At 36.6% G+C, this 18,875-nt stretch overlaps 1 protein-coding gene across 2 annotated transcripts in view; it reads right to left on the bottom strand.

Moving 5' to 3' along the window:
• Positions 1-1,428: 1,428 nt before the first annotated feature.
• Positions 1,429-18,875, bottom strand: part of FBXO3 (F-box protein 3) — a 32,878-nt gene continuing 15,431 nt past the window's right edge. Inside the window, exons 4-11 of one of the 2 annotated variants that reach the window (XM_036107150.2) lie at positions 17,813-17,927; positions 15,852-16,056; positions 14,694-14,739; positions 12,225-12,309; positions 11,048-11,170; positions 9,032-9,147; positions 7,713-7,903; positions 1,429-2,618 (exon numbers count right to left, since the gene is read on the bottom strand). In XM_036107150.2, coding sequence (XP_035963043.1) covers positions 2,442-2,618; positions 7,713-7,903; positions 9,032-9,147; positions 11,048-11,170; positions 12,225-12,309; positions 14,694-14,739; positions 15,852-16,056; positions 17,813-17,927 — 1,058 coding nt within the window. In that variant the 3' untranslated portion in view covers positions 1,429-2,441. Of the gene's footprint in view, positions 2,619-3,798; positions 4,966-7,712; positions 7,904-9,031; positions 9,148-11,047; positions 11,171-12,224; positions 12,310-14,693; positions 14,740-15,851; positions 16,057-17,812; positions 17,928-18,875 lie in introns of those variants that run through there. The other variant, XM_036107159.2, reaches the window with a different exon arrangement.

Here is an 18,875-nt window from a genome sequence, read left to right as displayed (position 1 = left end):
TCTCAATCTTCATATTCATACGCAACTGATTGCTGGAACCTGTATGTCCTACAGGCATCTTGAATTCAAAATGTATCCAAATCTCATCTCCAATGTCCAACCGTATTTCCTCCATTTTTTTTTTCATAAATGAAGCCAGAAACCTGGCAATCACCTTTGATTTCTTCTACTCTCTCACATCTAATCACCAACTCTTACGTACTTTCTCTTGTAGATAACCATTTCATCCTCTTTTCACTCCACTCCCACGGCTCTTGCCCTAACTCAGGCCTGTAAGCATGTCTTACTTGCGGAATTACAAGTTCTTCACACCAGGTCTCCATGCTGCCCATGTTAATTGCTGCATCACCCGTCCCCCCCCAATCTGTTCTCCACATGACTGCTGGAGACCTGGTTGGTTTACCCCTCCAGCTGTATGTTTGACTTTACTTTCCATTTAATTTGTCCCTTTTCTCATCATCCTTCCCTATCCATCTATTCCTGGAATAGAATATGACTACAGCTGCCATCTTGCAACCACGAGGTAACCTTTATGATTAAAGCCTTGTGCTAAGGATGGCAGAACAGAAAGTTGGAACGAATCTGAAATGAAGACACCACTGGGCCACTGTTATCAGTCCTCAACTAATCTTTTGTTTTTCATAAGAGAAAAATAACCCTTAGCTATTTGCTGCTATTGGGTCTCATCCTGATACATCAAGCTTTAGATAAATGAGTCAAAGACAGGCAGTGGTCTCAAGGGACCTCAGAACCAGAAATGGCCTTCACTCCACAAAAGCATAGGCTGGCCAACTGTTAGATCCCTTCTATGTGTGAATACACATTCTTGCTAATGAAATAACACTTAAGCGTGTTATCAACTAATCAATCACACCTTGGTATGAACAACAAGTCATTCAACATATTAAGAGGATGTGAATTTAGATGAGAGGATAAATAAGCCTGACGTATTCTAAGGAGCAAGAATTGAATGGGGTTGTAGGGGAGATTTGGGGCATTGTGAGTACTGTGGGAACTGAGAGGAGAGGTCAACCAGAAAAGACAAAGAAGCAAAAATGCTTAACCCCATATACACTTGCCTCTTCCTATAGTTTTCCCTACAATAGTAGTATTCTTGGGGCACCTGGGTGGCTCAGTTGGTTGGGCGTCTGCCTTCGGCTTAGGTCGTGATCCCAGGGTCCTGGGATCGAGCCCCATGTTGGGCTCCCTGCTCAGTGGGGAGCCTGAATAAATAAATAAAATCTTAAAAAAAAGAAGTATTCTTGGGGAAAATGGAAGGTAGGGCATATGACAGGATATAGTCAAAGCCAGGAAATAACTTTGAATGGGCCTCTGGCAATAGGACAATGAATATCGATTTCATCTTCCATCCTGACAGCAAAGGCTGATTAATATTAGTTTATGGAAAATAGGCAATTACACAAAATACAGGGTCAGAACCAAAATTCGTTTTTAAAATGTGAGTTTTTGCCACTTGGAGGATTTCATTCCAAACTCTCAATTATATAATTACAAAAAAATCCATGTTTCAGGAAAACATACTTAATCTTAACATAAAACTCATGTCACTTATCACATAGACAGTCAAGTGTATAAAGGAGAAACAAAACAGAAGCAGTATTTACAAATTTAGACTACATGAGACATTGTGAAGACTCTTGTTAATAAACAACACAATACATACTTTTACACACTACATTTCAAAAATGATGCATCTGTGAACAATATGATAAAGGTCATAGCATTAAAGACTTTAAATTCAAGGTCGTCATGTTGAAGATTTTAAATTAAATTCAAGGTTGGTAGAGTTGAAGACTAAATGCAAGGTCATAATGATGAAGACTTTAAGTTCAAGGTGGTAGTGATGAAACCTTTAAATTCAAGGATAGATTGTCTAAGAAAGGACAAACAACTAGCATTCAAGCTATTTAGTCAATTAGTTCCCTGTGAGTACAAAATATATAGGAATCGCTAAATGGATTAGCCTAATTACAAATTCTGTTCATTTCTAAATAATTCACAACTGCAAGAAGTCTTTTCACAGAATTATTCACATAGTTCCTCTCTATCCTTGTGTAGGTATTTCTGCTACATTTTTCAATCCTTATTCAAAACAACTCCCTCCCATTTCCATATTTGTAGAAGTATAAAATATTTTGAAACAAAGAAATGTCTGTTCTTTAGCTAGAGAACTATTCTCCCACTGACTTCTAGAAGAGGGAGAAAGAAAAAAAGATTCCCATTTCCTCCTCTTCCTCAAAAACACAAAGCAAACCAAAACAATCCAATTCCTAACATGGTGTCGCATAGAACCCAGGGCCTGGAACAATATTTCATGCTAGTTTTCCTGCTATGTGTGGAGAGCAATTTAGTTATTTACATTATTGGGAAATCTATTTAACAACTGGATTCATGCCAGTGCTTCCGTCAGCACAGCCTCCCTAAAAAAGGCGAGAGCAGCGGCGTCTTCGAATGGGAACGTCAAAGACTCTCCTCCGTCTCTCTTCCTCATCGTCTTCATCAGACTCGTCCATATCCGCCGAGTCATCGTCGTCGTCGTCTTCCTCCTCCTCCTCTTCTTCCTCTTCCATCTCTTCATATTCATCAGGACCCATCTCCTTGAAAGAGAAAACAATCTTTTGATAAGAACTTCCATCAGTTTTTTATACTTATTTTACACAAATTCTCATTTATCTAGAATCTAAACAACTGGACATGCCAAATAGGATTTTTTATGGAGTTGAACTGTGTATTTTCATAAATGCACGTGCTGATGCAAGATTCTAGAATGTATATACATATATCACATGTTTTAAAAGGCTCAATGTGGTTTTAATGGTAAGTCTGTTTCACTAATGCAGTACTTACACTTTACATGGTAGTTGATAATTTGTACAAGGCAGCCAACAGACCACTTCTAACAACCCAAGAGAAAATTTTACTAGATTTATTTTAGTGTATTAAGTAACAATTCTTTATTAATCTATATGCTGACAGAAAAGAGGACTCCAAAATATTAATAAGGTATGACCTCTACTGGTAACTTACATGTACTGTCAGGTCTAATAGACTTCTATTGAACTCCTAAGTATAAAGATCTATCATTTCAACTCAATCACCAGGGGCAGCGTCTACTTAGAAATTAACTTGCTGAAGGCTCTCAGAATAGGGGCAACAGTGAGGTTGAACATCTCATGGAAACTTCAATTCTGCTTAAGCAGTGTCTCTGATAAAGTCTTGACTTCCTCTGCTGTCAATTTTTCTCTCTCATACGTTTGAAGACTCAGTGAGAGGAGTCGCTATATTGGAGAGAGTTCTGAACAGCAAGGAGCACCTAGCTGGTGATGTGGGAACTACTGGGAAACCTGGGATGTGTCAGTAAAAGGCCTCTCTGGCCTCACATATCCAGCACTCACTATGCCTCCGATTTCACCTCTGACCACCGTCCCCCGGCCACGGCCCTCCAGCTACACTGGCTGTTCTTCACACATGCCAAGCATTAGTATGTTTATGTAACATCAGGGTTTCAGGGCCTTTGCACTTGCTATTCTTTTGCTTGGAACATCCTTCTGCCACATATATCCACCTGGCTCCCTCTACTTCTTTCAAGTCTTAACTCAAATGTTGCCGAGGCCTTTCCCAACACATCTTTATATTAGAACAACCAAACAGGACACTCCTTATATATCCTTTACTCTGATTTTTCTCCAGAGCACTTATTACTACTTGGTATAACTAGGTAGTGTTTATTTGCTACTCTTGTCTCTTCCAACTAGAATGTAAATTCCAAGGCAGAGGTTTTTTTGTTTTTTGTTTTTTAATTTCCTCAACTTTCTTCTTTTTTTTTATTGAGGTATAATTGACATACAACATTACATTCATTCGTTCCAAGTGTACAACATGATTTGATATTCATTTGATATTCGTATATATTACAAAATGATCACCACAGTAAGTCCAGTTAACATCCGTCACCGTACAGTTACAGAATGTTTTTTCGTAATGAGAACTTTTAAGATTTATTCTCTTAGCAACTTTCAAATATGCAATGCAGTATTCACTATAGTCAGCGTGCTGTACAGTACATCCCCGAAGGCAGATTCTGGCTGTATTGTTCACTGCGTTTCCCCAGCACCTCGTAGGGACTCAATAAATATTTGTTGAGCAAGCAAATTAATTAATGTGGGAGAAAAAAATTGTTCTTTAGGAGTTGTCAAAGGATTGTCACTTAGGATTTATTATAACACTAATAACAACATTAACAACAATCAGAGAAAATATACATAAATATGACATGATATTCCATTATTTTTATTTTTTGATTTTTTTAAATCTAGGGAATGAAGACTTTAAAATTCAGAAGGTTCAAAAGGGGCAAGGGGGAAGGCTTAGGAAATCCTAAAACATTAAATTCAGGTAGTATGATCATTAGTCATCTTATTGAAGAAGAAAACAGAAAAAAATGTTAAAGAAGTCCGTGTGGCTAAAGAGGGAGACTGCTGATGTCAGATAAAAGTGTACACAGAAGCAGCAGACGGAAAGAGGCACACACAGATAAGAATGGAAATAAGTAAGCAGCAGGAACCTCTAAAGTGTCCAAAAGCAAACAACAAACCACCTAGAGCAAGAAAAGGCTTAAGAGAAACCAAAAGTATATTTTGTAGTGACATTCAAAGTATAAAGCAAAAGGAAGTATTAAGTACAATAATTATCATATGGTTAGGGCACAAAAAAGAAGAACAATTCAGTTTCCATATCAAGAAAACTAGTATTTCAACAGGAAAGGTACAATACAAATACAACACCATACAAATACAATCCCCACTGCCTCTTTCATGTTGATTAGAAGTAAGTCCAGAATTCTCATTTCTTTGTATTGATATCTCATCCTTGAGAGAGAAACATTTTCCACAAGGCAGGTCAAAATTTTATATGCGTATTTGTGGTTGGGAGGAAATTAAAACTCTAAATAAGTAAGAACATAGTTAAGAGGGTTGAACATGTAATGAGTTTATTATTATAATTTAAAATTATAAATTTAAAAATTGTAAACTTTAAAAAAAGAGTAAGTAAATACTATAAAATTTCTCAGTTTTCATTTCTAACATGATAAATACTGACATAACCCACATCAACAAAAGTTCTTTGGAGTCCTCAACAACTTTTAAAAGCTTAAGGGAGCCACAAGACCAAAATGTTTGAGAACTGCTATCCTAAATTAAAGACTACTTTATACCCACCCTAACAAACATTAAAAACAAGTCTCACCAGGATCAAGCTGACCCCATAGTAACTTAACTGCCTGCCCAAACAAACCTCAACATTCTTTACACTGTAGGTCAGGAATATTAGCAATTTTAGGACAAGAAATATTATCAAAGAGAGAGATTTCATAATAATAAAAGAAAGCACTTCATTAAAAAGACATAATCATCCTAAGCATATCTGCATATAATTATAGAGCTTCAACACACATGAAGCATATCTGATAAAATTTAAAAGAGAAATAGACAAAACTGTAATTATGGTTGGAGATTTCAACAATCATCTTTCAGAGAACAAGGACCAAAAAAAAAAAAAAAAATAATAATATATAGAAGACTTGAAAAACTGTCAACCAATTTGAACTTTCATTTATAGGTAATATTCCCTCAATTAGCAGAATATACATTCTTTTCAAATACACAGGGATTAGTAATCAAGACAGACCATAATGCTGGGACATAAAACCTTTAAAAGGATTGAAATTACACACAGCGAGTTCTCTAACCATAACAAAATTAGAAATCAGTAAACAAAAGTTAACTGGAAAACCTCCAAATGTTTGAAAATTAACACATTCCTAGAAAAGTTACAGATCAAAATTAAATTACAAGGGAAATCCCAGAATATCTTGAATTAAATGTTAATGAAAACAACACATCAAAATTTATGAAATACAGCCAAAATAGTGCTTTAGAGAAAAGAAAGGCCTAAAATTAATAATCTAAACTTCTACCTAAGAAGCTGGTAAAAAAGCAAATGAATCCCAAAGTAAGTAGGAGGAGAGAAATAAAGAAAACCACAGAAATCAATGAAATAGAAAATCAGGAAACAGTAGAGAAACCCAGTGAAACCCAAAGTTGTTCTTTCAAATGACTAACAAAAGAGATAAACCCCTTAGGTAAACTCATCAAGAGAAGATATAAATTACCATTATTAGGAGCAAAAAAGGACATATGACTATAGTTCTTATGGCCATTAAAAGGATATCAAGGGAATATTATAAATAATTTTATGCCAATAATTCAACATTTAGACAAAATGGACAACTTCCTTGAAAGACACAAATGACCAAAAGTGGAATAAGAAGTAGGAAATATATGAAAGAAATTAAACTATTTCAAACTTTCCCACAGAGAACTCTAGCCCCAGATGGCTTCACTAATGACCTGTATCAAACATTCATGGATGATAACCAATCTCAGACAGAATCTGGACTAGTCAAAAACAGGAGACTGTTATAAGAAGTAACAAATTCCTAGTACTGGAAATATACAGTAGAAAGTATTCCTGCACTGGGAGGGAAGCTAAACTTCACTTCCAAACCCAGACGGTAGATCCTTTTCACCAGATATGCAAGCATAATGGCCTAAAGTCTCATATCATCCTTCTCCTTCCAAACTGGAGTTGGGAATGTGTCAGCTCTGGGTCAGACTAATCCTATGTCCATCTTCCCAGGAGCCAGAGGGCCCTTTCTGAACATTCAACACCTACCACTCAGTCACATTCTGGATATATGAGTCATAATTTATTTCTATTGTATAGCAGGAGCCTCATAATTCTCTTTATTCATTTTATAATCCATAAGATTAGGGTACTGCCACTATCATAAAGTAATCCTAAAAGTGAGATTTTAAAATTATACCTAGTTGACTTAGGAAATGATCCCAAAGAGAGATGACTACAAAGAGGATTTAACGGGTAGACTTGCATTTTTAATAGTCTCTCTCTAGGACATTTGTTATTATTATACAAAATTGGGATTTTTAGCAAAAACACTGCATGAAATTGCTTTTCTAATCTTAATGAAATAAAATAAAGCCTATTTTAACTGGTCTAGTGTGGTGTTTCTCATTAGGCCACAGAATTTTTTTTGGAAATAGTGGAAAAGAGGCTGAACCTTTAAAACCAGTAACCTCTCTACATGATACTATGATGGTGGATACGGGTCATTATACACTTGTCCAAACCCAAAAAACGTACAACACCAAGAGTAAACCCTAATGTAGACTATGGACTTGGGGTGATTATGACGTTCCAATGTAGGTTCATCAACTGTAACAAAAATACCACTCTGGTGGGAGATTGATGATGAGGAAGGAAGTCTGTGCGTGCATGGGGGTGGGGGGTATTTGGAAAATTTCTGTACCTTCTGCTCAATTTTCTATGAATCTAAAACTGCTAAAAAAAAATGACATCTATTAAAAACAAACAAAAAAAACAAAAAACAGCTAAACAGAGTAGAGTTATTCTGATTGAAGTGTATGGAGTCTAGCTTATTATCCACCACCCCCACATATTCACATGGCCTCCCACGATATTTCCTCAGAATCTCTAGGGTTCTCTGGAACACCATTTATAAACCATTTGTCTGGCTAATCAACAAAATCCCTCTGTGGAGTTAATTCTACAAAGCATGGAAATCAGTCCCAGAGGAAAATTTAACTCACCAATCGGGCTATAGACACCCTGAATGTTGGACAAGCCATATGGAATCGGGGAATAGCAACATTAAAGATCTTGTCTTTAAAGTAAAGAAAATGGAAGGTATAATATCCTTCCATATATCCTGATGTTGTAGAAAATGTGGTACAACTTGTGTATTCATATACCCGACCTGGGCTGATGATTGGAAATTCACCTGCAGAGAAAACAGTAATAAGAAACCAAAGTATAAAACTCAGTTCTTCATTATAGCAAATAAGATATGTCCTCTATGAGATTATATAAACTATGTTAAAGTAAATGCACAATTAGAAAAAAAAATCTAAAGCGCCCCGATAATCGAAATCTTTTAAAAAGCTAACGGTCAATGACAACCAGAGCTAACGATGACTGAAATCCACAAATAAGAATCTGTGCTACTGATTTTAACATTTCCCCCAAATTTCAAAAAGATGACCAATATGAAATTTATTTTCTCCTTCTGCCCTATGCCTGGTAACCCTACAGAATATGACAGTGAATAATTCTCCAGCTAAAAAAGATGATGAACTTAAGAAGCTAACAAGGAACTCAGGTGACCCACAGAATGGAAAATCAATCCCTGAATAACCGTTTGCTGTAATTTTATTTATTTATTTATTTATTTATTTATTTATTTATTTATTTGACAGAGAGAGAGAGACAGCGAGAGAGGGAACACAAGCAGGGGGAGTGGGAGAGGGAGAAGCAGGCTTCCCGCCGAGCAGAGAGCCTGATGTGGGGCTCGATCCCAGGACCCTGGGATCATGACCTGAGCCGAAGGCAGACGCTTAACGACTAAGCCACCCAGGCGCCCCCGTTTGCTGTAATTTTAGAAAAGTTCATGTTTAAGGTACTAAACTAATAGGATAATGATCTTTACACATTATATTTATGAAGCAAAGTATTGGAGTTACAAGAAGCCGAGAATCTATAATATCTTTCATATTGTAAACATAGCTATTAAAAGATACAGTCTTGGAGCGTCTGGGTGGCTCAGATGGTTAAGCGTCCAACTCGTGGTTTCGGCTCAGGTCATGATCTCATGGGTGGTAAAATTGAGCCCCATATCAGGCTCCAGGCTCAGCAGGGCATCTGCTTGAGATTCTCTCTCTCCCTCTCCCTCTGCCCCTCCTCCCAGTCATGCTCTCTCTCTCTCTCTCTAATAGATAGATCTTTAAATAAAAATACAGTCTTATCCACTAACTACATCGTGCCTTTTCCCAGCTGTATGTCACATATATGCTCTCCAAAATGTCTTAGAGGCACCTGATCTATAAACCCAAATCTTGAGTTACATACATACCAACTACTCCAGGTCCTTGAACTTCTTCTACATCACCTTTAGCATTTGTTATTCTCCAATAGCGACTGTCCAACTGACAAGCCTTCTCAGGAAGTGCATCCTTTGACATTTCAATCCTGGAGAAGGAAATGGGGTGGTAGAGACACAAATCTGACCTGATTTGGTTTCTTTTGCTTAAGAGCTAAATTATTTGGACTAAAGTCTGTGTTAACCACCTATTTCTGAAAGTTCTCAAAATTATGGGCCTGATTAGCTTGACTCTCCCACATAAATGCCTTTACCCAATTTGCACACTTGACTTGCCGAGAATCAACAATAGAATGGGGAACATAAAAATGTATGAACACATTGGTGATAATAATTTTGGGCTCTTCAAGTAAAGATCAATGTACGAAATGCTTCCCAGATAAAGTGCAATAAAAAATTTTAGTTTTCTTTAAAAAAAATTTTTTTTTTTATTTATTTATTTGCCAGGGAGAGACACAGCGAGAGAGGGAACACAAGCAGGGGGAGGGGGAGAGGGAGAAGCAGGCTTCCCGCCGAGCAGGGAGCCCGATGCGGGGCTGGATCCCAGGACCCTGGGACCATGACCTGAGCCAAAGGCAGACGCTTTACGACTGAGCCACTCAGGCGCCCCTCTTTAAAAATTTTTATTAAAAAACTGAGACTGAAGGCATTTTCCTTTTTTCCATTAACTTCTAGAAAGCTCAAAGAAAAATGTCACCAATCAGTTACTAGGATTACACCTTGACTCTTTCCCAGTACTATTATTTCCCCCCTTTCTCTAGGAATCTGCTGTCTCTTATTTTCTTTTGGAGTACCCTATAAGCAAGTGTCAGTGTTACTATTCTAAGCATGTTTCAATCTTACATAGGATCTGAATTAAACAATTAAAATAACAAACATCTGTACATGTGTAACTGGACATATCAAAGGCTGCATGTAATACCAAAATCCTAGGATGCTCCCTGGTTAGTATACATAGCAAAAATAATTCCAGTATGTATGTATGCATATATATGTATTTTTAAAATATCTGTAATATATCATAAATTATATAAAAATATATCTAAAAACATGTTCTGGTAAGCGCTGTGAATTGTGCAAGACTGTTGAATCTCAGATCTGTACCTCTGAAACAAATAATGCAATATATGTTAAGAAAGAAAAAAAGAAGAAGAATGTAGCAGGAAGGGAAGAAGGAAGGGGGGGAAATCGGAGGGGGAGAAGAACCATGAGAGACGATGGACTCTGAAAAACAAACTGAGGGTTCTAGAGGGGAGGGGGGTGGGAGGATGGGTTAGCCTGGTGATGGGTATTGAGGAGGGCACGTTCTGCATGGAGCACTGGGGGTTATGCACAAACAATGAATCATGGAACACTATTATCTAAAACTAATGATGTAATGTATGGGGATTAACATAACAATAAAAAAATTAAAAAAATATATATATCTAAAAACAAAGTATTCTTAATATTTTAAAGCAATGAGTTATCTTTATGTCATCGCACAGAGTATTAAAGTGAATTTAATATTTGTTTTTTATTTAACCAAATTCAATGCTTAACACCATGCCTAATATACAGGCAGCACCGATAAATATTTATTAGAGTTTTAATCAATATAGATAGCCTAAGTGAAATTTAAAACGCCTGGTTTTATCTTGAACAATTTGATAGCTTCTAAATGCAACTCTTATAGACAGCTTTCATGATGATTATAACTTAGTGTCCACCTCACGAAGTACCTGGCACAATTCTTTAAACACAGTACATTTGCAAGAAATAACTTAAGTAACTTGGAGGTTACTGTAAACTCAAGGTACTAGATTATACTAGATTATAAAATTATACTTTATAAAATTATGTAGTATTATACTAGATGATAAAAAATTTTGTTATCCACCTTCCTCCACACCTCGGCAAAAAGCTGTCTTTCAAAATATGTCTGATGGACCATGTCAAAGGGGGCTACACCAACACATCGACAGGCTGTACCCCATTTACATCTCTCACCTGATTCGGTATGTGAAGAAGTAGTGGGGCGGGTGGACAGAGCTAAGTTCTGGCAGAAACGATGTAGAAACTGAAACGGTAATGTCCCCAGTTGTTGCCACACACTCTGGATCATGAACATATCTAGATAATTTTAAAACATTAAACATTTTTTAAATCAACTAACTTCAAGTCTATAAGATAAAAGATTTCAAGATACAATGCAAAATAGCTTATATTTTACCTTACGATCAAAAATTTAAACCATATTTGGGAACTTAAAGGTATAGTCCTATGATGCTTAGAAGAAAATTATAAATTACAAGCAAACAAGAAAACCTTGGAAGACTTCAGACCAGTAATGACAGCATCGAGGCTCAATGATCAGTGGTTCGAATAATGATTCAGCAATTAAACTGGAAACTAAAAAGAGCTTATCTCAGTTTTCAGAGCCAGGAAACTTTTGGGACATCTGAAAACAGTGGCTCTGACAATAAAATGTGTTGGTGTGTTATTCTAGAGACCTCTAATTTATAATTAATCTATCATTTCTGCCAACCAGGCTACTGTGAACCAATATGACCTCTAATACTATCTATAATACCTGCATGTTTCATTTATAGATGATATATAATATTCGCCAAGAGTTAACAGTTAATGACTTGCTATTCATGATAAATCCATTAACTGGCAAACAATCTTTTTCCCCCCAAAAAAGAAACTATGTATAAAAAGAAACTATACCATAGAGCTATAACTTCGAAATAAAAATCAATTTATTCTCTGGATCCTTCAAGATAAGAAAAATATTGGCTATTCAAGTGTTTGAATGTGGCTTTAAAGTGGGACTAACACAGTGGCACTTAAGATAATGAGAGGTTCTGTTATTTATTTTTTTTTATTGTGTTTTTTTTTTTTTTTTTTTAAGATTTTATTTATTTATTTGAGAGAGAGAGAGAGCACAAGAGGGGGGAGCGGGAGAGGGAGAAGCAGACTCCCTGCCGAGCAGGGAGCCCGATGCGGGACTCGATCCAGGGACTCCAGGATCATGACCTGAGCCAAAGGCAGTCGCTTAACCAACTGAGCCACCCAGGCGCCCCGAGAGGTTCTGTTATTAACCTTCTTTGAAACTTCATCTCAAGATGTGTAACTAATGGTTTTTTCTGATTTACAATCATTTTAGTCCTGAGTGAAATACCTGAAAATTTGGTCTCTGATGATTGGGAAACCACCCGATACAACATTGCTGACATAAGAAGTAAACCAGTCAGTAAAAGTAGCACCTATAAATCAGGAAGGGGTGGGGAAGAAGAAAAGGACAAATAATTTTTGTAAAATCTATACAGGAAACAATGATAATTTCTCTATGCTTAAGATACAAGATCAAAACTAGAAACACTTATAATTCTACTAGTCCATTATCAGGTCAATTTCTATTCTCAATTCTATCCATCTCATTCCCAACTACCTTGCTAGGGAACCCTCCATCTACCTTCAAACTACTTTTTACATTTATAATTAAATAACAGATTTAAACTTTATTTTGTGCTGGTACAAGAATGAAAAGCCTTCTTCTGTCTGTAATTTCTAGAACATACGGAACAAAGGAGATACACATACAGCTATGTCTAGTAAGAAACTACAGGAAAAATATCAGCACCTATCCTCAGACAATCAGGGTATATACCCTTGGCCCAGGTACCTCCTGACTCATGCATAAAATTCTGGCAGAAGCCAGGCTCAGCCCGGGCATCTAACAGGGGTATGGCACTGTACAGTTCTGGGCATCAAACCAATCCCAAAGTAGTCTAGTTGCACCACGGCAGATTCAAATGCAGAGTGGTTCTCCATATTCTCAGTGACCAGCTCAAAGTCCAGTCCAGACCAGACCACACATTCGTGATCTAGTGAGTGGATCACTGGACAAGTATTTACATGAATTATGTTCACCCCTTCTAGGTAAAACAACATAACTTTCTCAGACCCCCACATCTATTATTAATACAATCAGTGCCTGGCAATATTAGTCCCTGAATCAATGTTATTCACTGAATTTCTCTGTAATCTTGTTTCTTTTTTTTTTAGATGTATGAAGTATGTAATCTTGTTTCTATTAACAAGGTTCTCACACTCTGCCATGCTGAACATTGGAGCTAAATTTATAGTATTTACTTATTATTCTATTTAGGGAATAATAGAAGATACAATTTAAGCTTGGGTCTTAGGGTTTATAGCTTTAAAATTTTAAAGGCATCAACCGAGAGAAGGTAAGCTACAATAGTTGGCTCTTTTCTCAACATCTACTAATGAATGGCCAATTCTAATCCTTTAATTATTGAATGTGCTATTTAAATGATTACCTACCATCTATCCACTCTGAACAAGATACTAAAGAGGCACATGAATAAGGTCATTAAAATTCACAGAAGCTACAATTTTGTTTTTAAAACTAGTGATTTCCCTATAAAGTTTAAAACATCATTTTGTATATTTCCTGGAATAAAATGTTACAGTAAAAAAACCACAAATTTTTCATGGTTTACATAAAAATGAAATTGGCATGGGATATTTTAAGGTACCTTAATTTATAATAATACACACCCAAGTGTGTTCTTTAAAATGAGGACAGTCTTTTCTATGCAGTCTTCACCACTCAACTTACCTGAACACAGATTCTAGTTTTTTCAAATATCTATTAATAATTCACTGAATACCAGGAGATTCCATCTTGTGTTTTACCAAAAATTCCAAGAGTGTCAAACTTCGTTGAATCAAGCCGGATTTTTATACATCCCGAGGTAGTTTACCTTTTAAAGTAAGCCTGTTACCTTGCTGTCTCTTTGGTAGCACTAGGGTTTTATCAAGGCAGCTTAAAGGAAGCCACTTTCTTGTCTCTCCTCCCAGCACTAACATCCCATTTCACCTCTCCTCCCTCAGTGCATCTCAAATCTTTTGCTTTGCTCTCTTATTGCAGGAGAAATCCCAGCTACCAGAATAGTATTCATCAGATCTTAGAACCCTGCTGTAGCGGTGGGGCCTTCCACACCATGTCAGACCAGCACCAAACCAAGAGCGAGGAACTCACAGAGCGTAGCTGGATGAACAGCAAAGGGGTGAGCTGCAATTGCAAACAAACTGGATTGTTCTCAAAATCCTATGAGAAATATCTTGGAAGGCCAAGAAAAAGTAGTTGAGCCAAAGAGTTCATGGAGCCCAGTTTATACTGGTCTCTGAAGACTACTGTTCTGAGATCTCTAGTGATTTATCAGTATTTTCCCATCATCGGCACCACAAACTTTATAGGTATAAAGTTGTTTTATCTATCTGTCTCCAATTATGTATTAACATGATTGATGGAAAATGCATGCAATGTGTAAGGTAACTATATACATACTCATAGTAATTCTATTCATTCTCCTGTTCTACAGCAAAGTCCTAAGAGCACAAGATTATATAGGGCATGGCTTTTTTTCCAAGTAGAAAACAAATTCACACAAAGTACAAGGGCTATTCAAATGAGAGCCTAGATACAGTATTTTATAAACCAGCAAACTTTAAGAAAGACAAGTATAAATTGCCAGCTGATCAAGTAAGTGCAAAATTTTTACCAATTTAATTTTTTTAACCAGGAAGAAGAAAGGAAAAGGAAGACTATTTTTTCTCCTACCTATGATAAACATGTCAATAGCAGCTGGATTCCGAGCCATTTGGTCCTAGGTGAGAAAAAGAATATTGTAATTGAGAAAAAGACATTTTACTTAATTTCTCATTGTTCATTATCTGTATCCTTCCCTGGAGACAAGGCAGAATAGATAAAAATAACAAGTGCTCTAACCAACACTCGGACATTACTCATACTTTTCAGTCCCTGCTCTTATGATTTCTATATTTAGGTCCTTTCTAAAAAGAAGAGTGCCAGGCACTTCTCAGTAACAGTTAAAAAACACTTATGTACTGCGATTACTGTTACAGCGAACTAAAAAATTACCCTTTAGTTAGGAAGTTAAGGTAAGATGATATATATGCCTATTAAGAAAGGGCTTTAGATTCGGAGTCAAGAGACCTGAACAATTCTAGGTTGGTCACTTCTCTCACTAAGCCCTCATCCTACAATCTTACAGAGGTATCAAGTGAAAAATGAGCTAAAATGCATGAAAATATTTAGGAAAAAAATAAAACTATGAAAGCTCTTTAAATATTTTCAATGTTATATGAAGTCACATGTCTCGGGTATCTATGATTTTCTATTTTAAATTCCTCTTTTAAGTTAAAAGTTCACATTTTGGCAAAAATGAAGCCAGAAGATCTACAACTGAGAAATTACAAAGAACTGAAGAAATAAGAATGAAACCAAATACCACATTTTCTGTGATCATATTTAAATCTTAACAAAAGCCTCCTAAAAAAGGATCCACACTTCAGCAACTCAACTATGTAATGAAGAGTTTAAAAAGTTTCTATTGCACTCGGAACTTGAGTCAAATGATGTTCAAAAGCTAAATTTTTTAAGTTAGAAATGTATATTATAATTACTTCAACAAATCGCTTTAGTTTTTCTTAAACTTAAATTGCCTTAACACGTATCACAGCCTTCCCTCTGTGTGCACAATGGTTTGCATTGTTTGTCCACAGGTAAAATTTTCCTTTGGCATTCCATAATGTCAGAATATTATGACTGAATATTAGCCCTCTAATTAGATGGGTCTATAATCAAATTGTATAATGCTCTATGCCCATTCTACAGCCCTGAAAACTCCTACTGCACACATTTATACACTCATCAGAACATATCTTATAGCCGCATTTAAACACCCTTCCTACTTACTGGACATTGGTAAAAAACTTCATTTTTGTTTCGGCCCTCCGCAGCTTCCACTGCTATGTACTGACTCAAACCAGTATGTATGCAAAAAGTTAAAGGGAGACAGTATTTCAGTCCCTGTCTCTGCTGGAAGCCTCCAGCGGCTGTATCGACGTCTAACAAATCCTCCGAACGATAGTGATTGGACAGCGCCATACTTCCCAACAACCTGAGAGCACAGACAAAAATTTAATCAATTTCAGTGCCAAACAAACAGCTGTGCTTCATCTTTTTGATGAATGATAATTTCCTACCGACAGCTTTATAAGAACTGATTAACATGTCAATCACCAAAAACATTACAATTTCTTTACATTCAAACTCGAGTGGAAAGATTCTGATTTAAATTAAAAGCCTAAATGTCTAAAATGTCTAAAAAGCCTTTTTAAAAGAAAAATAGTTTACTGCTTTCAAGACTATCTTGCCGGGATATACTGATTTGCTAGTGTTTTGCTATATATGCATGTGAGACTATTTTAAAGTTTAAAGGGGTAAAACTCTGATACCTTTATCTTGATACAACTTTTAGCTTATCCTATCCTCCCAGACAATATTAATGTAAATCAATCTAAACCTTGCCCAAATTTTCATAAACTTGGGATGCATGGGGTCTAAACTGATCTCATTGCATATACATGACAACAGAGGTATTGGTCCTTGATGGAAGGAATCCTTGATGATAGGATTCCTATCCTAAAGTCTCACTGTTTAGACTGTGGATAGATATAAATCCCTGCGTAGAAATTATGACCTGGGGGCGCCTGGGTGGCTCAGTCGTTAAGCATCTGCCTTTGGCTCGGGTCATGATCCCAGGGTCTGGGGATCGAGCCCCACATTGGGCTCCCTGCTCAGCGGGGAGCCTGCTTCTCCCTCTCACACTCCCTCTGCTTGTGTTCCCTCTCTTGCTGTCTCTGTCAAATAAATAAAATCTTAAAAAAAAAAAAAAAAAGAAATTATGACCTGTTTGTCGTGTCAATTCTGGGCAACTCTTTTAATAAAGTTCTCTCTTATTTGCTCTTGAAATATGACAATTTTTCAATTTTTGTCAAGTTTCAGTTCAATAGGGAAAAAAGACTAGAAAAAAACAGCTAGTAATTTAGGCATATCTCATCCTAACTGCCCAATATTTGATTTCTGCATACTACCTTATAATCTCAGGATGATCACCCTGTACTCACTCAACCCTGATCTAAAATGGTAACAAGGCCTCATATGATTCTTCACACACAAAGAGACACCATGTTCCATTAAGAACAATGCAAAGTTCTCCCTAAGTTCTTATGAACATTTCATAAGTGCAACGTCTCTGAAATAGCTTAATTTCATAAAAGAACAAAAGGAGTAGGCCCAAAGTATATAGCTTTCAACACTGTGAATGAATTTGACAGCTACTGTATGTCTGCTTTTGCCAAAAGGTTCCACAATGAGTACTTCCTCTTAAAAACAGGCCACTCAATTACAAGCTATGCCTGAATAGGACAAAAATCTATTTTCTTTAGTGTATGTAGCTCTGAATAAATTATTGCTTTTTACATGTATGGTACACAGAATTTACATCAAGCTCTCCAAAACAATTTACCTGGCCTATAATAGGATAAAGACCTCAAGGGTTCTGAACAGTTTTAGTTAAAATACACTCGCACACACATCCACCCTATATACCACAGCACGCACCCCAACCCCAACCAGACTTCATTTTAAGTATAAAGATGCATTGATAAAAATGCTCTTTTTATGAGACGTATTTATTTTGGGAAAATCAAATTCAAGCAATAGATTCTGTCTTTTGGATTCTTATAAGGAAGAAGAGGGAATTCCTATACTCCTTTAATCTGTTAAGAGTAACTACAAATTGTATTTGTTTATTTTCATTCTGGGAAATGACGTGTGTCACTAAAAATAACCCAAATGGCAAACATTCTTACCCAGGAACCACTAACTTCTGCCCATTGTGGATACGATACGAACATCGATAATCATCAGGAAGCTTGCAACCAATCTGAGCTTCCACAGCATCTAGGTCTTCCTCTCGAGCACCCTCTGCAAATGCACAAAAAAGCAAATTATGAAGAAACAATAAGCCTTATAGCTAAGGAGAAATACAATCTGCTGCTAGCCAGTGAAACAATCTTAGAGCAAGTAAATTCTGTCCAAATTGTACTGCTGAAATATAGAGAAATAAATTGAAAATTCAGAGCAACATTTCACTTTGGCTTGGCTCTGACATTTGAAGCACTGAGAAGGAAATTCCTCAGTTTCCTCTCAACAGGGAAAACACTGGCACTCAGTAAAATATGGAAAGGTATGCAGGAGGGAGATGCATTGTAATTATTTCACATTACAATGCAAGGGTATACCTCATTTTTCTTAATCTAAACACTCACATTTAAAACACACTCTCTATTAAAAAAACCTCCCCAGAAGTTCTCTAAACTGATGTTGTTCAAGAGTCTTGACATTGTCTCTTAATGAGAAATATAGGACATAGGTAGGTATAGATTCATACTGTAGGGAAGCCACTAACTTAAATCCAATTTTGCATGTTTGTCAGCTTGCCATCTATTCCAGCTTTAAAAAGCAGGAAGTGATTACAAATACCAAAAGAAGAGATTCATTTCCAGTAATGGTTCACCAGGTGGTTGGAGCAAACCTCTTGCCGAGAACTAGAAAAGCAGAACAACAGAAAATTGGTTTCAAGGCTTTTGGAGAACCTCAAAGACAGTGAGAACTGGGGGAGAGAGACAGTCACAAGAATTGGGAAACTGAAAGGTTAGCCGGGCCTTTGGAGCAAGCCTGTCTTGAGAGGCAATTGCCAATTCTGAAAGCAGACCTGTGGCTGAGAAGCTGAGCAAAACTTACAGCAGCAGTACAGAGAGAATTTTCCAAAATCGATGAAACCATCAAACCATAGATTCAAGAAGCACTATAAGCCCTGTGGAGAACAGTTATAAAGAAAATCATATCGGGGCGCCTGGGTGGCTCAGTCGT

This window comes from Halichoerus grypus, chromosome 11 (assembly GCF_964656455.1).
Source record: "Halichoerus grypus chromosome 11, mHalGry1.hap1.1, whole genome shotgun sequence".
In the NCBI taxonomy this organism is placed as follows: Eukaryota; Metazoa; Chordata; class Mammalia; order Carnivora; family Phocidae; genus Halichoerus; species Halichoerus grypus.
This window is presented reverse-complemented; position numbering and strand designations above follow the sequence as displayed.